This window comes from Zosterops lateralis (assembly GCF_965231275.1).
Source record: "Zosterops lateralis genome assembly, chromosome: Z".
NCBI classification, from domain to species: domain Eukaryota; kingdom Metazoa; phylum Chordata; class Aves; order Passeriformes; family Zosteropidae; genus Zosterops; species Zosterops lateralis.
Genome location: NC_139800.1, coordinates 16,758,241 through 16,782,495, shown reverse-complemented (window position 1 = coordinate 16,782,495; position 24,255 = coordinate 16,758,241). Strand labels below are relative to the sequence as shown.

At 40.5% G+C, this 24,255-nt stretch overlaps 1 protein-coding gene across 1 annotated transcript in view; it reads right to left on the bottom strand.

Moving 5' to 3' along the window:
- Window positions 1-1,185: 1,185 nt before the first annotated feature.
- The window catches only part of PLCXD3 (phosphatidylinositol specific phospholipase C X domain containing 3), a gene marked incomplete at its 5' end in the record, with an annotated part of 71,453 nt that continues 48,383 nt past the window's right edge, over window positions 1,186-24,255 (bottom strand). Inside the window, one exon of the mRNA XM_083884481.1 lies at window positions 1,186-1,424. Within this exon, the coding sequence (XP_083740607.1) occupies window positions 1,268-1,424 (157 nt within the window). The 3' untranslated portion in view covers window positions 1,186-1,267. The remainder of the gene's footprint in view (window positions 1,425-24,255) is intronic.

Here is a 24,255-nt window from a genome sequence, read left to right as displayed (position 1 = left end):
GCTGCATCCAGAGCCCCGTGGGCAGCAGGGGAGGGAGGGGATTCTGCCCCTCTGCTCTGCCCTGGTGAGACCCACCTGGAGCTCTGCATCCAGAGCTGGGGTGCCAGCACAGGGAGGACAGGGACCTGTTGGAGTGAGTCCAGAGGAGGCCATGAAGTTGGTTAGAGGGATGGAGCAACTCTCCTGTGAGGAAAAGCTGAGAGAATTGGGATTGTTAAGTCTGGAGAAGAGAAGGCTTTGGGGTGACCTAATTTAGGCCATCCAGTACCCAATGGGAAAATATAAGAAAGGTGGAGAGGGACTTTTTACAAGGTCATGCAGTGACAGAAAAGGGGGAATGGTTTCAGACTGAGAGCAGATTTAGATTAGATATGAGGAAAAAAAATCTTTGCTGTAAGGGTGATGAGGCACTAGAACATGTTGCCAAGAGAAGTTGTGGATGCCCCATGCCTGGAAGTGTGTAAAGCCAGGCTGGAATGGAGCTCTGAGCAACCTGGTCTAGTGAAAAGTGTCCTGCCAGTGGCCCGGGTGTTGGAACTAGATGATCTTTAAGGATCCAACCCAGGCCATTCTGTGATTACAGAGTTAGGCCAGTATCACATATCTGCTGGCTTGACCTGAGGCAGAGACATCGGAAAACCCCATTTTGAGAATGAAAAGCAAGCAGGATTTTGTCTGTGCTTTGTGCAAGCTACACAATACATCATGTTTATTGTCCACTGATTATGCATGTGTTAGAAGCATGACCTTGGATTTACATCACAAAGGCATTTAAACCTGCAAGCTCATTGATGAATATGATCAGTTAGACCACCTAACAGATGAAATGTAGCAGCTTAAAATTTTCGTGCCAGATATACTGTCCTCAGTCTTCTGGTGCAATACTCACACCGTTGAGAATCCTGCTGTGGGCAGGAAGAGGACAATATATACATCCCCTTGCTCTGAAAACAACAAATTTCTTGGCACTGTTCATAATCACAGAAGACACATGAATCACATTTGGTACCTCACGGAGAACCTGTAAATGGCCTTCTTTTATCAAACACTGTAAACATGTTTAGTTTTGCTCTTCACATTAAACACAAATATGAAAAATGATCATAAATGATGAAAACATTTCCCTTATGCCCACCCACTAAAGCCCTAAACACCTTAGTGTGTTACAAGAAGATGAGTGTTTTACAATATAATCCTTTTAGAATACAATCTTTCTCCTTTTTTTCAAATTCTGAATAATGCAACAACACACATATCACAGTACTTATCAAGTAGTGTCATCTTCACCTTCATCCAGAGAATAGTTGAGCTTTATGACTGTGCTGATAAAGTCACCAAGTTCTACAAAATCTGCAGTGATAATATTCACACCACTTTCTCCTGCTTTCTGGGTTCGAACCCACTCCATCATTGCAGGAAGAGCCCTAAGGAGAAAAGAGGAACAATAATTACTCATAAATCAGTGAGACAAATGCATCAAGGCGAGATTTACCGACAGTGTCTCCCATTGATCTTATTTGGTTCCTAAGGGAAAGAAACCAAGTGAGACAGGACACAGGTTGCTGCTCAAGCTTTTTTAAAACTCTTTTTAATTTTCATTTTCTGGGGAAATAATATGTTGATTACACTTCAACTTCTCAGTAAAAAAGAATGGAAGGAAGATCATGCAGGCTTAGAGTAATTGATTTTCCCTAGGCACAAGGCTAAATTGGACCATGGACCAGATACTTTTTTATATCATCTGGCCACATGACTCCAAGGGAATTGCTTATGGAAAAATAAGTAACAGAGAACTCAAGCCATTTGCAAAGCATGTTTGATACACTCAAGGAGATGCTGAAAATAGTATTTTGAGGAACACAGAAACAACCATGATTCCTACAGTATAAGTATAGCATATACCAAAAACCCTTTCTTCACCAGTACTGATACCCAAGCCATAAATTAATTAGACTTAATCATAAACCAGTGGTTGGTAACTGAAATAGAAAACACCATAATCATATCAACTCTTTTCTAAGATGGCAGATTTTAGTTATGTCAGATCTTGAGCACAAGAATACTGGGGTTTGGATGATATCTGCCTACCTGTGTTTCTGAATATAAAGAATTTTTTTTTACATTTTTCTGTGAAAATACAAACTAAAAATCACAAGAAACATCTGTGAGAAAAATAAAAGGCTCCTTGGGCTTGCTGAGGCTGCCAAGCAGCAATATCCAGTTTTTAGAAGAAAGAAGTTAACAGAGCACAAAAAAAATAAGGTACACATTTTTCAGAGAAAGGGCATTTTTCAGAGAAAGAGTAATTGACCATTGGTACAAAATCCCAATGACTGTGACAAACTCAGCAGCACTTTGAGTCTTTAAATCAAGCCTGGATATCGTTCCAAAATTATACTCTTGGTCAACTCAAGCTGCTGAGTTAAATAAAAGAATCTAAGGTCTGGGCAGGGCTGCAGTCAGTTTAGATGAACATTGTGTTCTCCCTTTGCTCTAAGATCTATAAATCTGTGATTTTCCCTAAACCAGCATGTTGTGCAGCCTTGTACACAGACACAAGGTACATGGAAAATTTGGGCTGAAGGATGTTGAACCTACATCTTCTCTCAAAAGCTTTAGGAAAACAGATCTAAAGAAAAGATAACTATTAGCAGACAGAGACTGTAATTGTCGGTGGCTACTAGAATCAGTCAGTTTTAAAAATAATATAGAATAAACCTCAAGCACCTGAAATTATTCCTCTCTATAATTTCACAGGAGAATACCAAGGTTTTATTTCAGCAAAATGTACTTGAATCTACTATGAGATCCACATATCAGCAACACATTTTATTTCAGTCATTGATTCAGTCTGTTCAAGAAGAACTTGTATGTATGCACATTAGCTTATAAAACCAAATTCTATCATTCTGCTGTTTATGAACCCAGCCAGCACCTTTAGATGTAAGTTTATGTAATCCTGAAACACTGCACTCCGTAGAACTGTAACAGGGCACAGGTCAAGTGTTAAATACCTGGCAATGCCTGGACTGCTTGAAAAGCTCTGCAAGCAACCAGAACTAGAACAGATCTAAGAAGAACAGCATAAACCACCAAGGTGACAAAACGCAGCTCAGAGCAGCTGTAAACTCCACTGCATCTTCACATGTGAAAGGTACTGCTGAACTCTGCACTAAGATACAAGGTCAAACTTACGAGATTGGCATTATGCTGCTTTTGTATTTAATACCATCCTGTTTGAGCCCAAAGAGTTACACAGGTTTAAAGGTGAACTGATTCATTGTAGGCAGGCACACTTCCTTCCTTCCTTCCTTCCTTCCTTCCTTCCTTCCTTCCTTCCTTCCTTCCTTCCTTCCTTCCTTCCTTCCTTCCTTCCTTCCTTCCTTCCTTCCTTCCTTCCTTCCTTCCTTCCTTCCTTCCTTCCTTCCTTCCTTCCTTCCTTCCTTCCTTCCTTCCTTCCTTCCTTCCTTCCTTCCTTCCTTCCTTCCTTCCTTCCTTCCTTCCTTCCTTCCTTCCTTCCTTCCTTCCTTCCTTCCTTCCTTCCTTCCTTCCTTCCTTCCTTCCTTCCTTCCTTCCTTCCTTTTCACTCTCCCTTTGAGGCATAATTAACTTCTTTTGGTGTCTTTTACTTGTTCTGAAGCTAGTTCTGATGTAATTCTTTCTTCACACCATACAGTTTGCTGTCCATACACTTACCCGTATTGACCAAAATTTTTATTTTCCTTTTGCTAATGTGTTCTTAGTAGTTCAGACTCCACCAAACAGTCATGCCTCCTTTTGATTAGTGCTTTATTCTAAAGTCAGCCTGCCTTGCCATTTCATCTACAGTTGGCTTGGGTTGTTGAATGGGTTATTTTTGTTTTACTGATATTTCACACAGGACACATTTGCATGACCCTCCGCTCATATGTAAATTGCTAGATAAAGTCACAGAAATCTTTTGTTCATGAGACTCAAGAGCATTTACAGATAAGTCAGAAAAGAATCACATTATCAAACAGAAAGCTTATTTGTATAGCAATGCCAAATAACACAATCCTATTAAAAAAAAAAGATAGCTGAAGAAAAGATTCCACTGACCTTAAAGATTTGATGTAGGCTCTGTAGCTCTGTTTATAAAAGAAGTTAATACAAAAACCATACAGATCATCTCTTCCTCATGTACCATCTTGAGAGTGGAATATACCAATGACTAAGAAACCACATGTTGCTCAGTTTCAGCATGTATCTCAAACACTTACAATAATTATTAGAGTAAGCCTGCTTTAATATTCCTCAGGGTGCCTTTGTGGTAGCAGTACAAACCTTGTTCACCCTGTCTTGTAATTTCAAATTGTTCTTACCAAGGGTTTTAGCCAGGCGAACAAACCATCCATATGACTGAGTCCACAAAACCCCAGTATGTATGTACCATGGTGTTCATAGACATTCTTATGTGGTTCCCTGTCAGACATGGGGAAGCTTCTAGAAGCTTCTCACAAAAGCCCTCCCTGTAGCATTCCTCCTACCAAAACCATGCCCTGCAAACCCAATCCATCTTGCTGGATGGGTAAGAAATGATTTTTTGCACAAGCATATACACATACGCCTATCAGCCTGCAAACCCTAAGAGCATCACTTGCCTCTGCATTAGGCAGATCCTGGCTCTCCTGTGGAGGATATCTGTGCTTTAGGGTGCTTCCCACAGCTGGTACAGTCCAGCCCTTATGGCCACAATCCCAATTCCCATGAGGAATCATTTCCGACCCCTACAGGTTCCGAAGCCACCATGTAACCCAGAGCCACAGGCACAGAAGGTGCTGCTTGTCTTTGCATAGAGCCAGGGAGGAGAGTAGGTGTGCTCCTCCTCAAGACCTGTGCCAGGAGAAAGAGAGGAGTCCTCTTCTTTTACCTCACTTCCTGGGGCACTGTTTTCATTCTGCTGCAGATCCTCTGACCTGGGCTGGGTTTGGCCAGATCTGACCCTGCCAGGCCAGTGCAGCACTGCCCCTCAAACTAGCATCTGAAGTCAATTCATTTTTCCACATCCCTGGTAGAAGCAGAGGGGTTAATAGCACCATTAGTGTAGGGAGGGCAAAGACACAAGGCTGAGGGCTTGAATACTGGCAGGGAAGGGGGTGAATGGCATGTTACCTCAGCTTGACTGTGGATTGAGATTAGTAATCTTGGTGATAAATTTTCTAGCCTGAAGGAATATGTAAAGTATCTCATTTCTTTTCACTAACTTGAAACTAGGAGGCACCAGACAGCTGCCCCTCACTGCTAGATGGTGGGAGTAAAGCCATGTGAAAGCCGTGTGATTGATGTGGAAGGACCTCATGAAAGGGCTGTGGTCCAGCTCCAGCCACCACTACGGCACCTCCACATGAGCAGATGGGTCCACCACCCATGATGCCAGCAGCCTTCTGGAGCAGCATTTCCACTGCCAAAGACTGCATGAGAAGGGAAGAGAGTAGAGGACATCTGGGTGGTAGGGGTGGTAGCACCTATTTGTGCTGGCCAATGTAAAGTCACACAGAGATACTTGATAGGGCTGTATTTCTTCTGAGACCTAAGCTTTTATCTCAGGTGCCACCTCACTAGGTCTGTCAGAGGTACTCATATTTTGGGCATGACCTGGGTGTCAGGATGGTTTACATCATGACTGCAAGAATGCCTTACACCACCATCACCACTTTCAACCTTTTTTTCTTTTTTTTTTTTTTTTTTTTTTTTTGAGGAGCCATGTACTTTCTCATATAGCATTGCTACAGCAATTTTCATTTACAACACAGTAAAATCTAGACTCAGCTTTGATACTTATTTTATTACCTCTATTTACTCTGTTTGCTTGCTTGCAGAAATGTGTACATATTTATTTTTAAGTTTTTCTCTTCTTTCAGGAACCATTTTCTGATGCATTAGAGGAGATCTGCTGAGAAATACTGACCTCAACTACAAAACAAGCATAGCCCTTTTTAAAGTTACTGAATATTCAAGACCTCTTTCTTCTCGGTTTTTTAATCTATCAAAGCTCTCAACTGACTTCAATGGCATTGAATTTTGTTTAAAAAATAATAATTAAGCATTCAAGTTGCTTCAGTTCAAGCAGTAAAATCGTGAGTCCCATTAAAAGCTTTCAGAAAGAAAATATGACCTAATTAGTTGTATTAAGATTTGCTTTTAAAAAACCTGTTCTTAGGCTATTTTAGTTCAGAAAGAGGGTTGGTTATTTGGTTTTTTTAATGCCTGAGTCATGAAGGCCTGACAATGTGACAGAAGACTAATGACAGCAGCGCTGTAAGACAGGACCTCCTGTGGCGGAACAGCCGTTCCTCTCTGCAGAGCTTCCACAGGAGAGGAGAAGGAAAAGCAACTTCACAAACACAAAACAGAATGGCTCTTCACCATTTAATGAGAGTTTGATCACTAAAGGCAGAGAACAGGTTTTCTTCTGGAGTGCAGAGAGTCCGTACAACCTAATGCACGTAAGAAGTTGGATCCCATTCACAGGGTGTGAAGCTGCTGAGCATTAAGTGTCCGTTTCCAGTAATACCAGTGAGAACTACAGCAGGTCTCCATGCTCAGGGCAGAGTGACATGTGGCATTTCCTCCCTGTCCAGTGAAGCACACACCCTGCTCCCTGCAGCCTTTTGCAAATAGGAGTTACTGTGCTTACACGAGCCTGACCCAGAGTCCCTCTATTCCTTCATTTCTGCCTCTCTCCATTCAATTTTACCACTGCCTGCAACAACATATAATTCAGCATATGCTCACCTTGGCTTTTCAAGGTTGCTGAGAATTCATCGCTCCAGTGGGAGCAATGCATTTCCCGTGTGTCACTGAAGCATGAAAATCGTGACTGGAAAGAACTTTGAAAAGTCATCCAAGTTCATCTAGCCCACTTTTAACAGGATCAACTACACTAAGATCAGTGATACAAACCACTCCTGGTTCAGTTTAATCTATATACAAGCCTCGAATGTGGGAGATGTCACAACCTTTCTGTGTATTCAGAGCACCCCTATACAGATATCTTTATACATCCTCATTAGCTTCAACTGGAGTACTCAGAAATAATGACATTGTGGCATGCTGCTCAAGAGTGTTCACCATGCCCTCACTCTGCTCCTGCTAAAGATTTATTATGCATCTGTAAATATGTTTCCCTGCAAAGGATGAGCCTTAGGTACCATTCCACTCTACATCCTTCTACCATAATTTTCTCTCTGGCAAAACTACTTTAAAAGGTCCTCCTCTTTTATATGCTAACCATTTGTTTCCACTCCTCAATCAAAATTTACAGTTCTCTCAGTTGTGCTAATAGATCTGTAGAGACAAAATTAATACAGCATATGGAAATGGTCTGAATTAATGGAAACAAAACAAGTGGTTTTGTTCTCTTTCTGTTCCAGATTCATTGACAAGTTTTGGTCTGTAACAGGTCCTTGCTAACTGTTGAAATGTGACAAACAAGGACCAAGTGAACTGAAGCACAGAGATTTACACAGGCTCAGCACAAAAAGGCTGGAAAGGAACTCCTCAGATGCACCTCCACACCCTTTGGCTCCTCTTTAGGCAGCAGTAGCATTGTCATAAAATTGGCACCACCAAGGTCAGACTGACACAAACCAGAATATCTGGGCAACATTGAGTAGTAATTTCTTTCTCTGGATCCTGAGTGGACATTACTGTATGTGAACTCTTACAACACAAACTATTCTATAACTCTATGTTAATCAGTTGTCTCTTGGAGATCACAGAGTGGAGATCAGGGAGGTCAGCATTCCTTTCAGTCATCATTCCTTTCAACCTCTTGTAGCACAGACACAAAGCTTGAACACTCACTCATTAACACAAGTATGTGGATGAGGCATATTTTATCAGTGTGAGACAGTTGGTCCTGCTCCCAGTTCCACATAGAAATCTGGCTGTTAAACAAACATTAAAAAAAATCACATAAATAACCATATTCATGGAATATGGAAACTGGAATTGGAACTTATTCCATTGTCTGTGAAACAGAAAACCTTTGCGTTACAGAAGAAAATATCTGTCACCAATCACAAGAAGAGTTACAGGTTTGGGGTTCCTCCTCCTCCTCATCTTCCATTTTTTTAAAAAAGGAGTTATGATTTATTCATACATCCATTACATTTGAATCCCTATATTAAAGCATCCAAATCAAGTGTTAAAATCTGACAGCAGAGCTGGAACTCCTTTGTCACAGGCATACGTTTTAGCTAGTACCAGATCATTCACAGCCAAGGTTTCCTCCACCAGAGGGAGGAAGGGCACTAGAGGGCCAAGGGCTTTGTTTTCTCCAAGAGCTACCACCACGTGTTATCTGTGACCTTTCAAAAAGCTGTCGCGCTCTTTGAAGAACTTATTTGGGTACTTGAGGTGTAGAACTTTTCAGCTACTCCCTATTTTGGAGTTTCACTTGCTGCTGCTGGCTCATCTTGTTACAAAACTCACGTTCTTGAAAACGTAAAATTTGAATGATTCAAGAAAGAAGACAGAGATTTAGAGGGGTGAGAAAATAGAAGGTAACAGAGGAAATACCCTAAGATTTAATGTGGAGAACAATGAAAGAGAATCTACCACATCAAAGGAGAAGTGGTGACTTTTACAAACATTTAGCCCTGCCCTGAACCTCAGAACACAGATCAATTAGCAGAGTGATTATGTAAATCCCACATTTGAGTAAGAGGAAAAGTTAGTAAATAGTTATATAACATTAGCAGAGAAAGCAGAGCAGCTAGTTGGAAAGCAAGGTTTATTTAAGAAACTGCCAGCACTATTTCTCCGCTCTATGACTTGTAACAGAATTTCACATATTGCAGTTTCCACTGAAATCATTACTACAACAAATCTAAATTACTTATGTAAATAGATAAAATATGGATTTATTTTAGCAGATTAATAGTGTAGCCTGCAAAACTGTTTTTTCCTGCAGATACCTTGAAATGAAAGTGAGTCTCACAAGTATTTGAAATCTTTGCTATTGAATACAGAGACGACCAAAAAGTACAAATCTGCAAGTGATTGTTTGCCGTAGTACCTTATTCAGTATATTCTACAATATGTTACTCAACCAGACATATGCAGAATAATTCATATGGAAGGCAAAGTTGAAAAATGCAAGGAAAATAACCATATTCAAATAAAAGAAAGTTGCAGTAAAGAGATGCATCTTACAGTGTTCCCAGGAGTTTAATACTTTCTTACTATTTAGAATAAAGGTGAAAATGTGCTTTGTTCATGAAACATTCAGCAAACAAAGCAATCTACCTAACAAAGTTTAAATGGAAAATTATAAGAGAAAGAATTACCTCCAAAGAAGGGAAGTAGTAGTTTTTCATCCCTACTCTTACTTGGACAGCAAGAAGCAAAGAATATAGTAAGGGTTTCAGGCAACACATCCAAGTAACAGAAATTGGGCATAATTACAGCTCTGATTTGAATGATGTTGTGATTAAAACAAGTCAGAAAATTAGATGGTGGAAACTAAATGACATAAGAACACACAGTTTTTCAGTTAATTAAAAATATATTAAGTGTGTAGCTCATGTTCAGCATAGCCAATTAAACATTCTTTTCTCATTCTTTGGTCTCTTAAAACTGTCAAAACACTCCAATATTTCTAAAACACTAACACAGAAAATATCACACATAAATGTTTTCTTACATATTTTTCTTATATACAACTAGAATTCAAGTTTGTCCCTATTTCACAGATAGAATCAACAACAGTCACAATTCTGTTTTCCCAGCAAATTTCATTTAGTACACAAACTCCTCTCTGCTGTACCTCTCTATATCTGAGGCATCACTTCTTCTGTTTCCGTATGTCTCTTTTTTTGCTTCACCAAGTCTTCATCTGCAAGGCTGGCTTTATAATTTCACTTGCAAGGTGTGTACCAAATGGATTTACAGCACATCTAATAAAGATGCTTATTTCACTGCTGTCCTGGCCACCTCTAGTGCTGCGTTGCCCCACAACCCAAGACTGGTGCCTGGACCACAGGTATGCACCTTTTAACTCCTCCACAAAAACTGCTTCATCTCACCACAGAGAAGGATCAGGCTGCTTATTATAATTTTTGCATCTTCTGGCTTATAACTCTGGACTCCCACAGCTAAACCATCTTTGTTAATCAGCTGGATCCCAGAGGCACTATCCTCCTAAATAGCATCCTGGGCATTGCTGTGAATCATTTACCAGGAGCAGCCTTCCCAGAGCTATTCCTCATTCTTTCTACTTAACTTTCCTCACAACCTAGAATTAACAAGCCCAAAGCATTCATATGATAAACCATTTACTATGCCAATTATAATTATCCAAAATAAAGTACCCAGGAGATATTACAAAATAGTCACTGCTCTTTTACAGTGAGAAGTGTTTGTCCTGGATACAGCTGGTGGAGACAGGCTTAGCAGGTTATCCTTCTGCCAGAGTGGTCCCACATCAGGGGGAACTGTGCCTCTAATACAGACTTCTCTGACTTCTCAATAACCAGTGGGTTCATGAATGAATACTGCAAGAGCAGCTGTTTTTCCCACCCCCAGGTGGGAGCCCCGTCCCATGTGTCAAGACCAGAGTTTTCCCAGGACTCCCACAAGCAGATAAGGGGGAAACAGAACATGGTGAGGTCCCGTTGTCCCATCTCCAGGGACAAAGCAAGTGCCATGGACAAGACCATGCATAGCTGCCTTTGCTAAGGCAGGTTGGCAGCCACGACATTCTCCTGTAAAATGGGTTCTGGGAGGAACTTGCTAACTAGTGATCTCTGTTCCTCCTTCAAAAGCTGATAAAGCTCATCTTAAAAGTAGTCAGTTTTCTCACTCTCACTTTTCTAGCTGGAAAATTTCACTGTAGGGAACCCTTCTCTCACTTACAACTTAAATTTATTTAGCCAGTGTACACCTGTTGCTCTTGTAAGAATGCTGGTCCCTAGCCTGAACTGTTTTCCCTCAGTGTATTTATTCCCGTGATATTTACAGAGAGTAGGTAATCACAGAACCTCTAAGGATTCACTGTGCCAGGATAAATAAGACAAGCTTTCTCAATGTCTTCAGCAATTCACTGCCTGTTTATCGTAGCTAGTAGCCCCTTTCTGCAGCTGTGCCCATTTTATCTGCTCAGAACATGGATGACCAAAACTGCATTGAACATCCAAAAAGATATCCTGCCATACCTCAGATGGTAATATCAGCACCTTTCTGAGCATGCTGTAAATGTCTAGGTGCATAACACAAGGATACCACCCTTTCTTCTACACAGTTTCCACTGAGGGCTAAGGTTTAGCCAGCCATGGGTGACACTACAACAGCTACCTTCCTGGCAACCCCAGCTGATGAGATCCTGCCTTATGAGAGCATGCTCCCATCCTTATGACCTTATCTTTTATACCACTGAATTTCATCTCACTTCTTCTGCAGGCATCCAGGTCTTGCTATATGTTACCCCTCAGATTTCCTAATTTACAATGACAGACTCTTACTTTGTGTTATCAGCAAACTCCCTTATTCTTTACAGCAGAATTCAAGGTCCTTATTGGCAAATTAATGATCAGGGTCTTTGAGGAAAGCTACCATTTCTACAGTCTGGTAAGTCTAACAAGTCCAACTTAATTTCTGATTTCTGAACTCCATTTCAGTTGATAATACACTACTTAACACTTTACCAACTTCATTATGCATTATTTACCAGCTGCACTGGGTCATACCAGGTGTGACAAACGGATCAGGAGAGGTAATTCTGCCCCTCTGCCCTCATGAGACCCCACCTGGAGCACTTTGTCCAGCTCTCAGGTCCTCAGCACAGGAAAGACATGTACCTGTTGGAGTGGATTCAGAGGAGGCCACAAAGATGATCAGAGAGCTAAAAGACTCCATGAATACAGTATGAGAGAGCTGGGACTATTCTGCCTAGAAAACAGAACACTTTGGGGAGGCACTGGAGGAAATAATATCTGCTTCTTTCATTCTTTTAGGTGATTCTGCTGACCTATGAGCCACTCTTTTAAACATTTATTACTGGAACATTTTGTAATCAAACAATAATACTCATCTTTTCTTTTAACTCAATGTTATAGCCAACAGTCTTGAAAAGTCAAGATGATACCATCAATGGCAGCACAACATGACAGACAGCAAGATTCGGATCAGTCAAAAAGCTGAGTCAGACTCTTCCACATTGCAAAGTCCTGAATCACTGCCTCTAGACTACATCTGCCAATATGCTGTCTGCCTTGAGTTCAAATAATTTTAGATTTTAGAGAAGGCAGTTTGGTCATTTCAATTCTAGCCAAAATAAAGCAGTTGAACTTTCTTAGAGAATAATTAAGGACAGATTCTAATTTATTTCTCGTGCAAAAAAGTAAAGGACCCTGAAATGTGCTACAGTATTACTTAGAACTCTTTCCTTCTACAGTGTTTATTATTGTGCACACCATGTTAATTAATACTGTTAATAATACTTTTGCTTTGCATGGCTGGTGGTATTCACCTTATAGGTAGCAGATGAAACTGTAGGTTCTAATAGTCATGAGCAAAGCTAAAATGGATATTGAGAATGAGAGAAAAAGACTGTCACTTGATCAACTGTGATACCAAGGGGCAGGCAAAGGCTGGATGCTTCAGTGCTAGACATCCACTGTGGTACTAAATAGATGGGAAACCAAGATTCTGAAACCAAGAACTGCTGTTCCATTAAACTCCAGCATTTCAAAATGTGATATTTTTTTTTCATATTAGAAAGCAAAACCAAAATGTTGGCCTTTCCATGAAATAAAGTCCAAAACTCATTTCTGAATAAAAACATGAAAAGCTGAACATAGAAATATAGAAACAGCATTAAATATTGCAATTAAGAGTGTAACATAAATCTAAAGACAAGACAGAATTAATGGGAATAAAAATTGAAATCAAAATTTGACATAAAGTATTTTGATAAAATAGACTTTTCCCTGGAGAAAAAAAAAAAAACCTGAAAGGAACCCTCCTGGGGAGGGAGAAAAAAAAAAAAAAAAAAAAAAAAAAGCGTACACTTTAAAATACCTGTAGTTTTCAATAAAAAGCAGCATTGATGGGAAAAAGAACAAATGGCTCTGTAATCTCTGGGTTGAAAAAATTTACAGAAATATGCCCATGATGTCATATCTAAAAAAACCAAACAACTATAGACCCAACTCTTAACAAAGGAAATAAAATATTAAACAATATACCACTGATGTTATCTCAAATAAGCTTTAAAACAAAAAAATTACTTTGTGACTTGGAGCACTCTTACTGGTTCTAATCAGCACTACTAATAGGCAGACATTGTGAGAAGTCTCATGTTTCCCGTAACACTGATAACTTTTGAATTGATCTCATATTTTATTTAATGAGAACTCCACACCAATGAACCATGGTTGCCAACCATCGGGGGAAAGGTAGACTAAAAAATACATTATATATCTTGTAAAAATTTACCAGGGGACAACAGAGGATCCACCAGCAATAAAGTAAAATCCCCATGGAGAGAAGACTAAAGAAGTACTTGGCTGAGAAACACTTTAGCAAAGAGATCATGGAATAACTGAACTGTTTGGATTGAAATGGATCTTTAAAAGTCATCTGAGGGACACAACTTGTAACTGATGTCTATCAGGAGGACTCCAAGCTGTTAACCACTACACTCTGAATATCTATCCAAGCCATTCCTCATTCACCAAAGTCTACTCATCTAATTTATCTCTCTCTGATTTAGAGAGAAGTATGTTGTGGGGGACCATGTCAAAGGCTTTACACAACCCTACACAGATGACATCCCCTGTCCCCTGATGTGGTCACTCCATCACAGAAGCCTACTGGGTTTCTCAGGCAATACTTCCCCTCAGAAAAGCTGTGATGACTGTCTTGAACCACTTCCCTGTCCTCCCTGTGCTTGAGTGCAACTTTCATGAGGAATGTGACTTAGTGTAAGTTTCATGAGGAACTCTTTCATCATCTTCCCTATCACAGACAGGAGGCCAACAGGTCAGAGTTCTCAGGGTCCACCCTTCTACCCTTCTCAAAAATGGGTACAACATTTCCCTTTTTCCAGTCACCTGGGACTTCACGTGACAGCCATCAATTTTCAAACACCGTGGGCAGCAGCTTGGAAACTCCAACAGCCAATTCTCTCAGGACTTTAGGATGCATCTCATCAGGTCTTACAATACTACATACATACATATATATGTACATACATACATATGTGTGTAGTATGTAAGACCATACATAATACATACATACATACACACATACAGACTTACATACTACCAAGTTCCTAAAAAGAACACAAATCTAATCTCCCTCTTATAGTGGTTTTCCTCCCCTGCTTTAATATCAATTCTCTTGAGATATCTGGGAAGAGAGGCTCCCACGAGAAGTCATTCCCTTCTCCATCATCGTGCCATTGAGTAATGTTACTTCATCAGCACAAGGAAAAGCAGACCTGCCACCTCAGCCATACAGGGTGCCTGTGAGTGCCTGCAGTGGCTCACACGCCTCTTGCAGAATACAGACCAAGCTGCACATTCATCAAGGAGCTGCTGCAGTCCTCTTCCTCCAATAAACCTCTCACAGCACAGGCTGATGGTGGTCAGTTTTGGTTAAGCACCTGTCTTGCATCAAAGAGCAGGCAGACAGACCTTGCACACCTCTGCCTCAGCACAGACTGGGGTAGATCTGCTGGACAGCACAACCTCTGTCAGCATGACCCAGTGCACTAGCATAATGTGCATCAGCAGAGATGAGTTATTTAAGAGACAACATGAGTTCACAGAGTGGCCTGGAGAAAAACACACTTCAACAAGCAGACGTGAGTCTGTATCTCCAGAGATACACCCTCTCTTCTCAGAAGAGCTGAGCAGCTGGTATGGTCAGTGCTGGCTGTTAGTAGGATGGGAATCCAGAAAGTTACTGAAAGGGAATTACAGTAACTAATTCTGGGTGTCAGTCCATCCAATGCATGATTTCACAGAATCACAGAATATCTTGACTTGGAAGGAACCCACAAAGGTCATAGAAATCCAGCTCCACACAAGAGAACACCAAGAGTCACACCATGTGCCTGAGTGCATTGTCCAAACTCTTCTTGGACTCCATCACATTTGGTGCTGTGATCATTTCCCTGGGGATTTGTTCCAATGCCTGCCCACCATCCAGGTGAAGAACCTTGTCCTGATATCCAAGCTAAGCCCCCTCAAACACAATTTCATGCCATTCCCATCATCCTGTCACTGGTGAACAGAGAGAAGAGATCAGTGCCTGCCTCTACATTTCCCCTTGTGACAAAGATCCAGTCTGCTATGTCTCCTCTGAGACTTCTCCAGGCTGAACAAGCCAAGTGAACTCAGCCACTCTTCACAGAGTATCTCCTCTAAACTCTTCAGCATCTTTGTAGCTTTCCTTTGGATACTTATACTTCCAGTTACTAAAGGACAAAGCAATGTCCTTCCAGAGCTGAAAAGTACTTTTCAGACAGTCCACCTGTATTTCTTATGAGAAATAGCTTAGAAGAAAAAAACAAAACAAACAAACCAGGTGTTCATCATATGGATTAACGCCTCCACAAATGTTCCTCAGACTGCAGAGCTCAAATGAGGGTGCTTTCCACCAAGAGAAAACTATTCAGCTGGATTTATGTCTCTCTTGTTCTAGCACAGCCAGACACCAACAGCAGTGAAACACTGTCTGATGGAGAGAGGAAGCCAGCAGCAAATGCCACTAGGCAAGACAGATCATTATCAGCCAAATGTTCGGAGCTGCAATTAGTGACAGGCTCAGAAGAACTCACTGTGCCTGGTGTGAAAACAGGGCAAGAGTGTGGCTCATGTTTGCAGTGCCACAGCAGTGACCTTGCTCACCTCTCAGATGAGTCCTATCCTTTACCTTTAGCAGAAGGATGCTTAACAGATGGACCAAACTGGGCACAGATATTCCCCGTGCCATATGCTCCTACTCTTCATGGAAACAGCACCAGTCTTGGACAGCACAAAGTACCTTTATGACATTCCAGCAATGAGCTTCAGGACCACCTGCGTGACATCTGACAACAGCCTGAAACCACATCCCTGGGTACAAAACATCCTCTCCTAAATCTTTACCATCTTTAAAGGCTGGTAACACTCTGGCTTCAGATTTATATTTTTACCCTAATTACCCAAACCCTAACCAGCACCTCACATATGCCTAAAATAGAAATGGAGCTTGCTTGGCTGACTACTTGCAATAGCTTAGAGGAAAAAAGCAAATCTAAGTAAAAAGTGCATGTGGGAGGAGACAGGTGAAGAAAGGTGTCTAAGGAAAAGATGTGAGAACAGTGTTCCTTTAGCAGAAGTAGTAGATCCTCCTCCTGACATGGGGTGGTTGACCCCACAGCTGGACAGGTCAGCTGAGAGAGTATGAAAAGTTGTGAGGACCCAAGTCCTCACAATTCCAGCATTTTCCTCAGCCAAAAGCAGGGAACAGGGGGGTACCCCTGTAGTTGCTTTTCTCTGGTAAGACGTGCAAATCCAAGACAAATCGTAACAAACTTAGCTCTGAGAAAAAAGCTCGCTCACAAGGAGATGAGTTAGTTTTCAATACCCACTCAAACCCTGGGAAACAGCATTGAACACACTGGACAAAATTACTCCTTCCCCATTATTCAAAAAACACAGTGCACTGCCATACCTGCAGGAATCATTTGGGATTATAGCCTTGCCTCAGAGCTGTAATTTGAACAGGTCTCACTGTAAAAGCAAAGAAGCCAGTTTCAGACATGAGAGTATGTAAAGAGGTTGGGTTGGAGTGTTCTGCTGGAGGGCAGGAAGGCTCTGCAGAGGGATCGGGACAGGGCCAATCGTGTGAGGTTCAACAAGGCCAAGTGCCAGGTCCTGCCCTTGGGTCACAACAACCCCAGGCAGGGCCACAGGCTGGGACAGAGTGGCTGGAAAGGACCTGGGGGTGCTGGTGACAGTGACTGAACATGAGGCAGGGTGTGCCCAGGGGGCCAAGAAGGCCAAGGGCATCCTGGCCTGGATCAGCAATGGTGTGGGCAGCAGGAGCAGGGCAGGGATTGTCCCTCTGTGCTGGGCACTGGCAAGACTGCTTGAATCCAGTGCCCAGCTTTGGACCCCTCATTCCAAAAATGACATGGAGATGCTGGAGTGAGTCCAGAGAAGGGCATCAGAGCTGAGAAAGGGTCTAGAGAGTAAGTCAAAAGAGGAGTGGCTGAGGGTGTGGGGTTATTTTGCCTGCAGAAAAAGAGGCTCAGCAGTCAACTTTTTGATCTCTACAAGGCTGTACAGGTTGTAACATGGTGGGGTTGACCTGCTCTACAAGGCAACCAGCAACAGGACATGAGGAAATGGACCCGAGGTGCACCAGAGGAGGTTCAGATTGGACATCAGGAAGAATTTCTTCACTGAAAGGGTGGTTAGGGGTTGGAAACTGACTCCCCAAAGAGGTGTTGGAACCACCATCCCTGAAGTGTCCAGAAAGTACTGGACATGGCACTTCGTGGTACAGTTTACTCGGCATGATGGTATTCGGTCAAAAGTTGGACTCAGTGGTTTTGGAGATCTCTTCCAAGCTTAGTGAGTCTTTGAGTCTAAATCCAAATAAGAAAGGGATAAAGATCCATGGTAGTCCCTCTTTGCTGTCCAGCAGCAAAATTAATGTGTTCATTACCCAAGATCTAATTTCATAGTTGATTTGCTATACAACAGTGCCTGCTCACAGAACTGAGAGTGCAGGGTGCAGGTTTCAATACCCCACCATGGAACAAATCATGGTAAGGTTCATCCTTCATGGTATTGCTCTGAAAACAAGAATGTTCAGTAGGAAAGTGCCTGCATCTCACCATGGCTCCTATTTCACTCTAAGTACTTACTCTTTCATATCTTAATACTCTTTTATGATATAATACATTCTGGATGACAGTTGCTTAGCTACAAAAACCCTCAGATCAACAGCTACAGTATTAAAATATTGCCAAAGGTCAAATCCCACTGTATGATCCTTTAGCATCTTATAGATATGTCTTTTATTATTTTTCTTAGTGTCTGAAATAAATACTGAAAGACATTTTAATATAAAAGGCTATGCTCTCTAGGGCAGCTGTACAGCCCAGGACAATACATACAATTATATTATAATTACAGTAAAATTCTTATTATAATTTTTTACTACATCAAGTTTGTATATTAGACCTAGCTCTCCACTCCCCCTCAAAAAAAAAAAAATTGTCCTGGAGAAAAATATAATTATTAAACATTTGCTTGCCTAAAAATAAAGTTTTAAGGAAAAGATCAATAAAAAAAGGCTAGATATTTGCAGGATGTGTATTCATGAAACCAGCATCTTTCACAGTGACAGTGGGTCTTCAGAGAAAAAACTATATTGCAACCCAGACATGACCATATTCCTAGGGAAAAACCTGTATCACCTCTGCTTTAAGAGCAGAAAAGCATGGGCATTTTTACGGTTTATGCAAATTCTCCATGATACAGAAGGTGGTACATCAACAAGACCTTTGGCCTGGCTGCTTTCACTATTTCCAGTCCTCTGTTGCAGTGATCTCTTTTGTACAATCGTAGCAGCAGTGTGCCAGAATCCCTACTGCTTCCTCTGCATGCTTTATCCAACTTATCTCTGGTTGTAGCCTGCATGGCCAACTGCCCATTCAGCCCACAAAGGCTACTTGTTTGTAAACACATAGAAGCATTTAACTAAATTAATTGCAAGCTTGGTGTATCTCCTGAAAATGGATTTAAGGGGTTTCTGTCTCTAAGGCTCCTTAAACACCTCTTCCTGTCTTAAATCTTTCTTAACAGCCAAGTGGAGATACCCACTGCAGAAGCTGGGGATATGCAGGTGACTTCTTCAGGGACAGTGTGGATGCAGTCTCTCCAGATTACATTTGAAAGCCCTCTAAGGTTTTAGAGGCTGCTGAGAATTGCTCAAACCCATCAGAAATGATACAGCATGTTCAGCATGGTTTTAAGAGCTGATAGGATTTTGTTTTGACATTTCTATTCACATCCTACCCCTCTAGAACTGTGGAGAAGCTACAGAGGTTTAAAAATTCAAATTTCCAAACATATCATGAGCATGTTAGTTCATGAGAACTGTCCAGTTCTCTGCTTAAACTTTGACAAGGATGTGCTTATGGATCTACTTACACAGACCTGAAAGCAATGGTTTGTAGCATGCAAGAGCTAACTCAACACAGAGACATGGACATTGTTATATCTACTGAGTTTGTATTTGCTTGCATTTGTGTAAAATATCTTTGTTTTACAGAAAATTATTACCAACTTGAACACCACCTTGTGAATACATCTGGAAAAGCTTGTTTGTGTAAACCTCTGTGCTCATTTTGTACCTTATAAATGAAGAGCAGAAGGATCAATCCATCAAAGAACCATTTCCTTCACAATGAGGTAAAAGCAGCTACACAGACCCAGGCCCAATATTAGCAAATGCATTTTCCCTGGGGTTGACACTTGTTAGCATCTATTAGGTTTTGAGTTTTCTTAGTGATCTGAGTAATACAGAAAGATCAAAGAAAACCCTTGACTTAATGAGACATTTGCAATTTCACTACAGCAGCCGTAAAGATTGAAGTGTGAAATCTTTGAGACAAGTAGATGATAGAGACAGCTTACAGCAGTGGAGCTGACAGAATGAACATTTCCTTTTTTGTGATGTAAAACACTTGCTGCTGTCTGTATGTGCAAGGTCACACTGTGCCCAGAGTGTGATGACAGGAAAACATGAAGTATATTTACAAGTAGTCACACAGAACACACAGTAACTGTAAGCAGGTGTTTTGATGCCCAACAGGATAAAACTCACAAGCACACCAAACAGACGGAAAAACTGTGAGACACCCACACCTGCCACAAGAAAACATCAAGATAACTACCCCAAACAAACACCCAAAAGCCAAGCCACTGATCACTATGGTGATGACTATGCTCATCTTCTTCCTCCACCAAATACCATATGGGTATGTAGATAAATACTTCAGCAAAGTTACTAAAAATCTTTGCTCCTGTACTTTGTGACAATGTAATACTGTTCCAAGTTCATGACCAAAGGCATCAGACACAACCACACAGCCCCTCCTATGGGAATGCTATACCAAAATTCTCATGCAGACAGAGGGTCCAGTAATGTAATGCCACTACACATACACAGCCCAGTGGGGATTTCATTGTGCAGACCTGTTGACATGGCAGATAGAGTGTTCCAATGAAATCTCCCTGTGCTGTTCTGTGTGCAAACAGAGATTGCCTCTTGTGTAGAAAGAATGGAAAAGTAATTAAGGATAGTTTGAGGAAGAACAGAAACACTAAAGATTTGTCTGGATTCCCCAGAGTTCTTTTGAACAGCCTACTAATATACAGGAATGCCATTTTGTGCCTTCTGTGATCAGGAAATAATAACAAAAAAAAAAAAAAAAAAAACCCAAACCAACAACAACAACAACAACAAAAGATAGCTGTGTCCCAAGGAAAACATTAGTGAGGGACTGAGTCTTCCCTCAGAGTCTCCCCTCACTTCTCAGCAGCTAAAGAGCTGACACATCAGCTTCTCAAGTCCTAAAATCAGAACCAGCTTACTGGAGCCTGCTACTCTCCTGCAGCCTATAACAGAGACAGACATCAAGGTTACAATCAGGAAGGATGCAGCAAATTAGGAAATTACAGTTGCCATTTCTGTTGTTTTTCTTTTTCATATAAAATAGTTTAAGAATGGCATCAATCAGTATGAAGAATGGATTAAAATATGATCAATTCCCACTCTTCCTGCCACACAGAAAGTCAAAAATTCAGCTGACAGAGGCGTGGCACCATCAGTAACTGACTCAAAAAATCCCACTTCTTGCACCTTCAGGGATCATTTTTCATACAATATCCATCTATTCTCTAGCTAGATCTGATTCTGCTTAGTTCATGACTGTACCCAGAGATGGATTTTCTCCTGACAGTTTCTGTGGCCTACTTACTACCCCTTCTGTTAATAGTGTGGATTGGATGCTTTACCTCCACTTCAAAAGATTCATTCTAATGTGCAGGATTTTTTTTTTTTTTTTTAAATTTGGTTTGGTTGCTAAGGAGGAAGCTTTAGCATGGTAGGCAAGGATTTAGTCATATGAGAGCCACAGGGAACATTATCCTTAGAGATTAATTTGGAAATCAAGTGACAACTGGCAGGGTATGTGTTTACTTTCTATTTTTTGAAAGCTTTACAAGAACCACAGGATTTTTGCATCCACTGAAGAAGATCTATTCTTCTGCTATATTAATAAACGACAGAGACAACAAAGAGAGTATCATGCTTGTCTCAAGTGTCATAGATAAAATTAGTAATTTCGCTGCAAATCAGAAAGGAAACGAGATTATTAGGAACAGCTTTACTCTAATCAAAAGGGTGTCTCACAACCACCTTTCAGATATACTGAAGGCAGCTGCCTCACTGTGAAGTTAATTCAATGAGCACAGCAAATGTAATTCATTTGGCATATAGTGTTTGCTAATCAAAGAGAATTTCTTGGCATCTCAACTGTATGTGTGACAGAATGTTAAACCTGGAAACACATTGATAGTCCTCAAAGGTTTTTATCAAATCCAAGAAACATAATGTGCACACATGCAAGAGATTCTCCTCATTCAAGTAGTAAAGGTGAAATCTGTGTTACCAAGTTTTGTTACAATGAACTGTGGTCCTAGGAAGATCTTACAAGAAATGGCTTTGCCCTCTCATATTTGTGCAGGACAGAAAGCTTCATAACTTTTATTTTCTCTTCCTTTCTAATTACCGTACCACAGAACATTACCTGTGATAACAGCAAAGCCTGTGATAAAACATTATCAGTAGAAAACTCCTGGTATATCTTCACTGAATTGAGTCTTAGGAGCATGAAAATGTTTTGGGGTTTGTTTTTTGGTTTGCTGGTTTTAGGGGTTTTTTGTTGTTGTTGTTGGGTTGGGTTTTTTGTTTTTGTTTTTGTTTTTGTTTTTGTTTTTAATTGAGTTTATTTTGGGCCTCACAGCTTGCATATCTGTCCTCTAGGGAACAGGTTAAGGAATAACATCCCTTATCCTTCTGAAATGTATTGCCCTGGAAGGCTGCTCTACTGCAGTGTGCATGTGGACCTCCACCACCACTGGCAATAATGATGAAAAGCCATTAAACCAACCATCCTGGCAACAGAGGAATATTTCACTGTGCTTTTTCCCAACATAAGCTGCAAAATAGCATAATGGAGTCTGGATGGGATTGCTGCATGGAGTCTGCTCACAGATTTCCCAGTCCAATGAATGCTGTGACTGAGGGAAACTATGCTCTTTCTCTAAGGTAGCTCTTCAAATCATAAACAATTTCATGACTAACAAACAACTCCAGAGATCAAAACCTGGTATGCTGTATTGCATCTGAGAAGATCTAAGCTTTGCTCTATTTTCAAAGCCAAGTCAATATATAAAAGGCCATTGTACAGGTGGAGAAACAAAACAAAAGAAATTGCTACAGGTTTTATTTGAAAATGCCAAAGGAACATTTCTTTAATGTAATAGTTAATTTAGGAAAAAAAAACCCAACCCAACCCAAACAACAAACCTCCACATCAGAACTATTTGAAAAATTCAACCTTATTCATTTGCATTCAGATCTTTTAAAGTTCAATGGGAGGGAAGAACCCCATCCAAGTATGGTTACAAAGTGCTTCCAAAAGCAAGATAATTGCATTCTTAATGCAAGGCTCTTCACCAGCATTTCTTAATAAGGAGAAAACAGTCTATGCAGTAACTAGCAACAAAAGCACATATGTTGTCTACCTGGATACAAAGATGGAATTTGATCTGCGTATTTATTCTGAAAAAGACAAAAATAATATTTTTACTGAGCAATGGCTCAAAGTGGCAAACACAGCACAGCTGGAATGTGCATCTTGGTACCTTTTGTATGGATTACATATTTTTAAGCTACTGAAATATTAAGACAGTGAGACACTGAAAACAACTGTGCAAATTCTACTCTGTAAATTGTACTTCATCTTTTAATTGTTTGCCTATTTATTTTTAACAGAATCATTGTAAAATGAGAGGCACTTCTGCATATATTTGATGTTTACTTTTAGAGCAGTTAATTCAAAATACAGGCTGTTTCTATCTACATTATCATAAATTCCAAGCCTGTTTCTTCCTACTGTGTATTTTTGTATTAAAAATAAAATTCAAAATGAGATGCCACACTTGGAAGACTAAATATTAGCCTTGGAGATTATTTTGAAGGTCTATTTCTCTCATAATGGCTAAAAGAATTATGCAAAAAAGGAATCAACTTTTCATGGAGCAGACGTGACTACACACTTGGGGATAATGTGAAAAATCTCAGTCGAAATCTGGCAAAACATTTCCAGGTTTTTCAGCCCAATTATTTATTGACTTTTGAAGATACAACTTCAAGATTTGCTGTTGGGAAAGGCATACTAATAGTTCAATGGATCTGGACATTCAAATCTCGGTCAAACCTATTCAGCATCTAGTTCAAGTCTTTGTTTTATAAACAGCTTCTAAAAAGCACATTATAAGCCAAAGATGAAGAAAATGGGGTTTGATGGCTATTTTATTGATACAACAAGCTTTAAGAACAACATGTTATTTTCCTGATTGTGCTCCTTCATGTTCTAAAGAACACTCAGGAAGATATTTACCAGAGGAAAAAAATCCCTTAACAACAAGGTGTTTATTGGTAAAATCCATCAACAAAGCAGTGTTTTAGTATAGAGGAGTGATCTTCAGACTCAGGAGGGAGGGAGACTCCCCAGTCCAATGGAGCCCATGAAACACAGATGAAGGACATACCACCAGCTGCAAGTTCAGTCACACAAGCACTTCTAAATCACATTCCACTGCTCATAAAACCTTCTATGTCAGTGTTTTACCATGTCAGGAAAAGTTTTTACCTATTTTTTCAAGTTAACAGCTGCTTTGAAAAGATGACGTAAAAACAGCTCAACTTTTCACAAATATGAGGCATGTTTTCTTTGCAGACACTGCATCTTTCACCCCCATAGAAGGGGATATGCTCTCAACAGACCTTCCTGTCACAGGCACAAAAGCGCAAAGAGCAAAACATTAGCAGGCCACTGACCCCCACTGTAATTTTTTTTCACACTCTGCAACCCTTCTTTATTTTTAAGGAGAAAAAGAAAATGGCTCTTGTATTTGGGCATTAAGTTTCAGT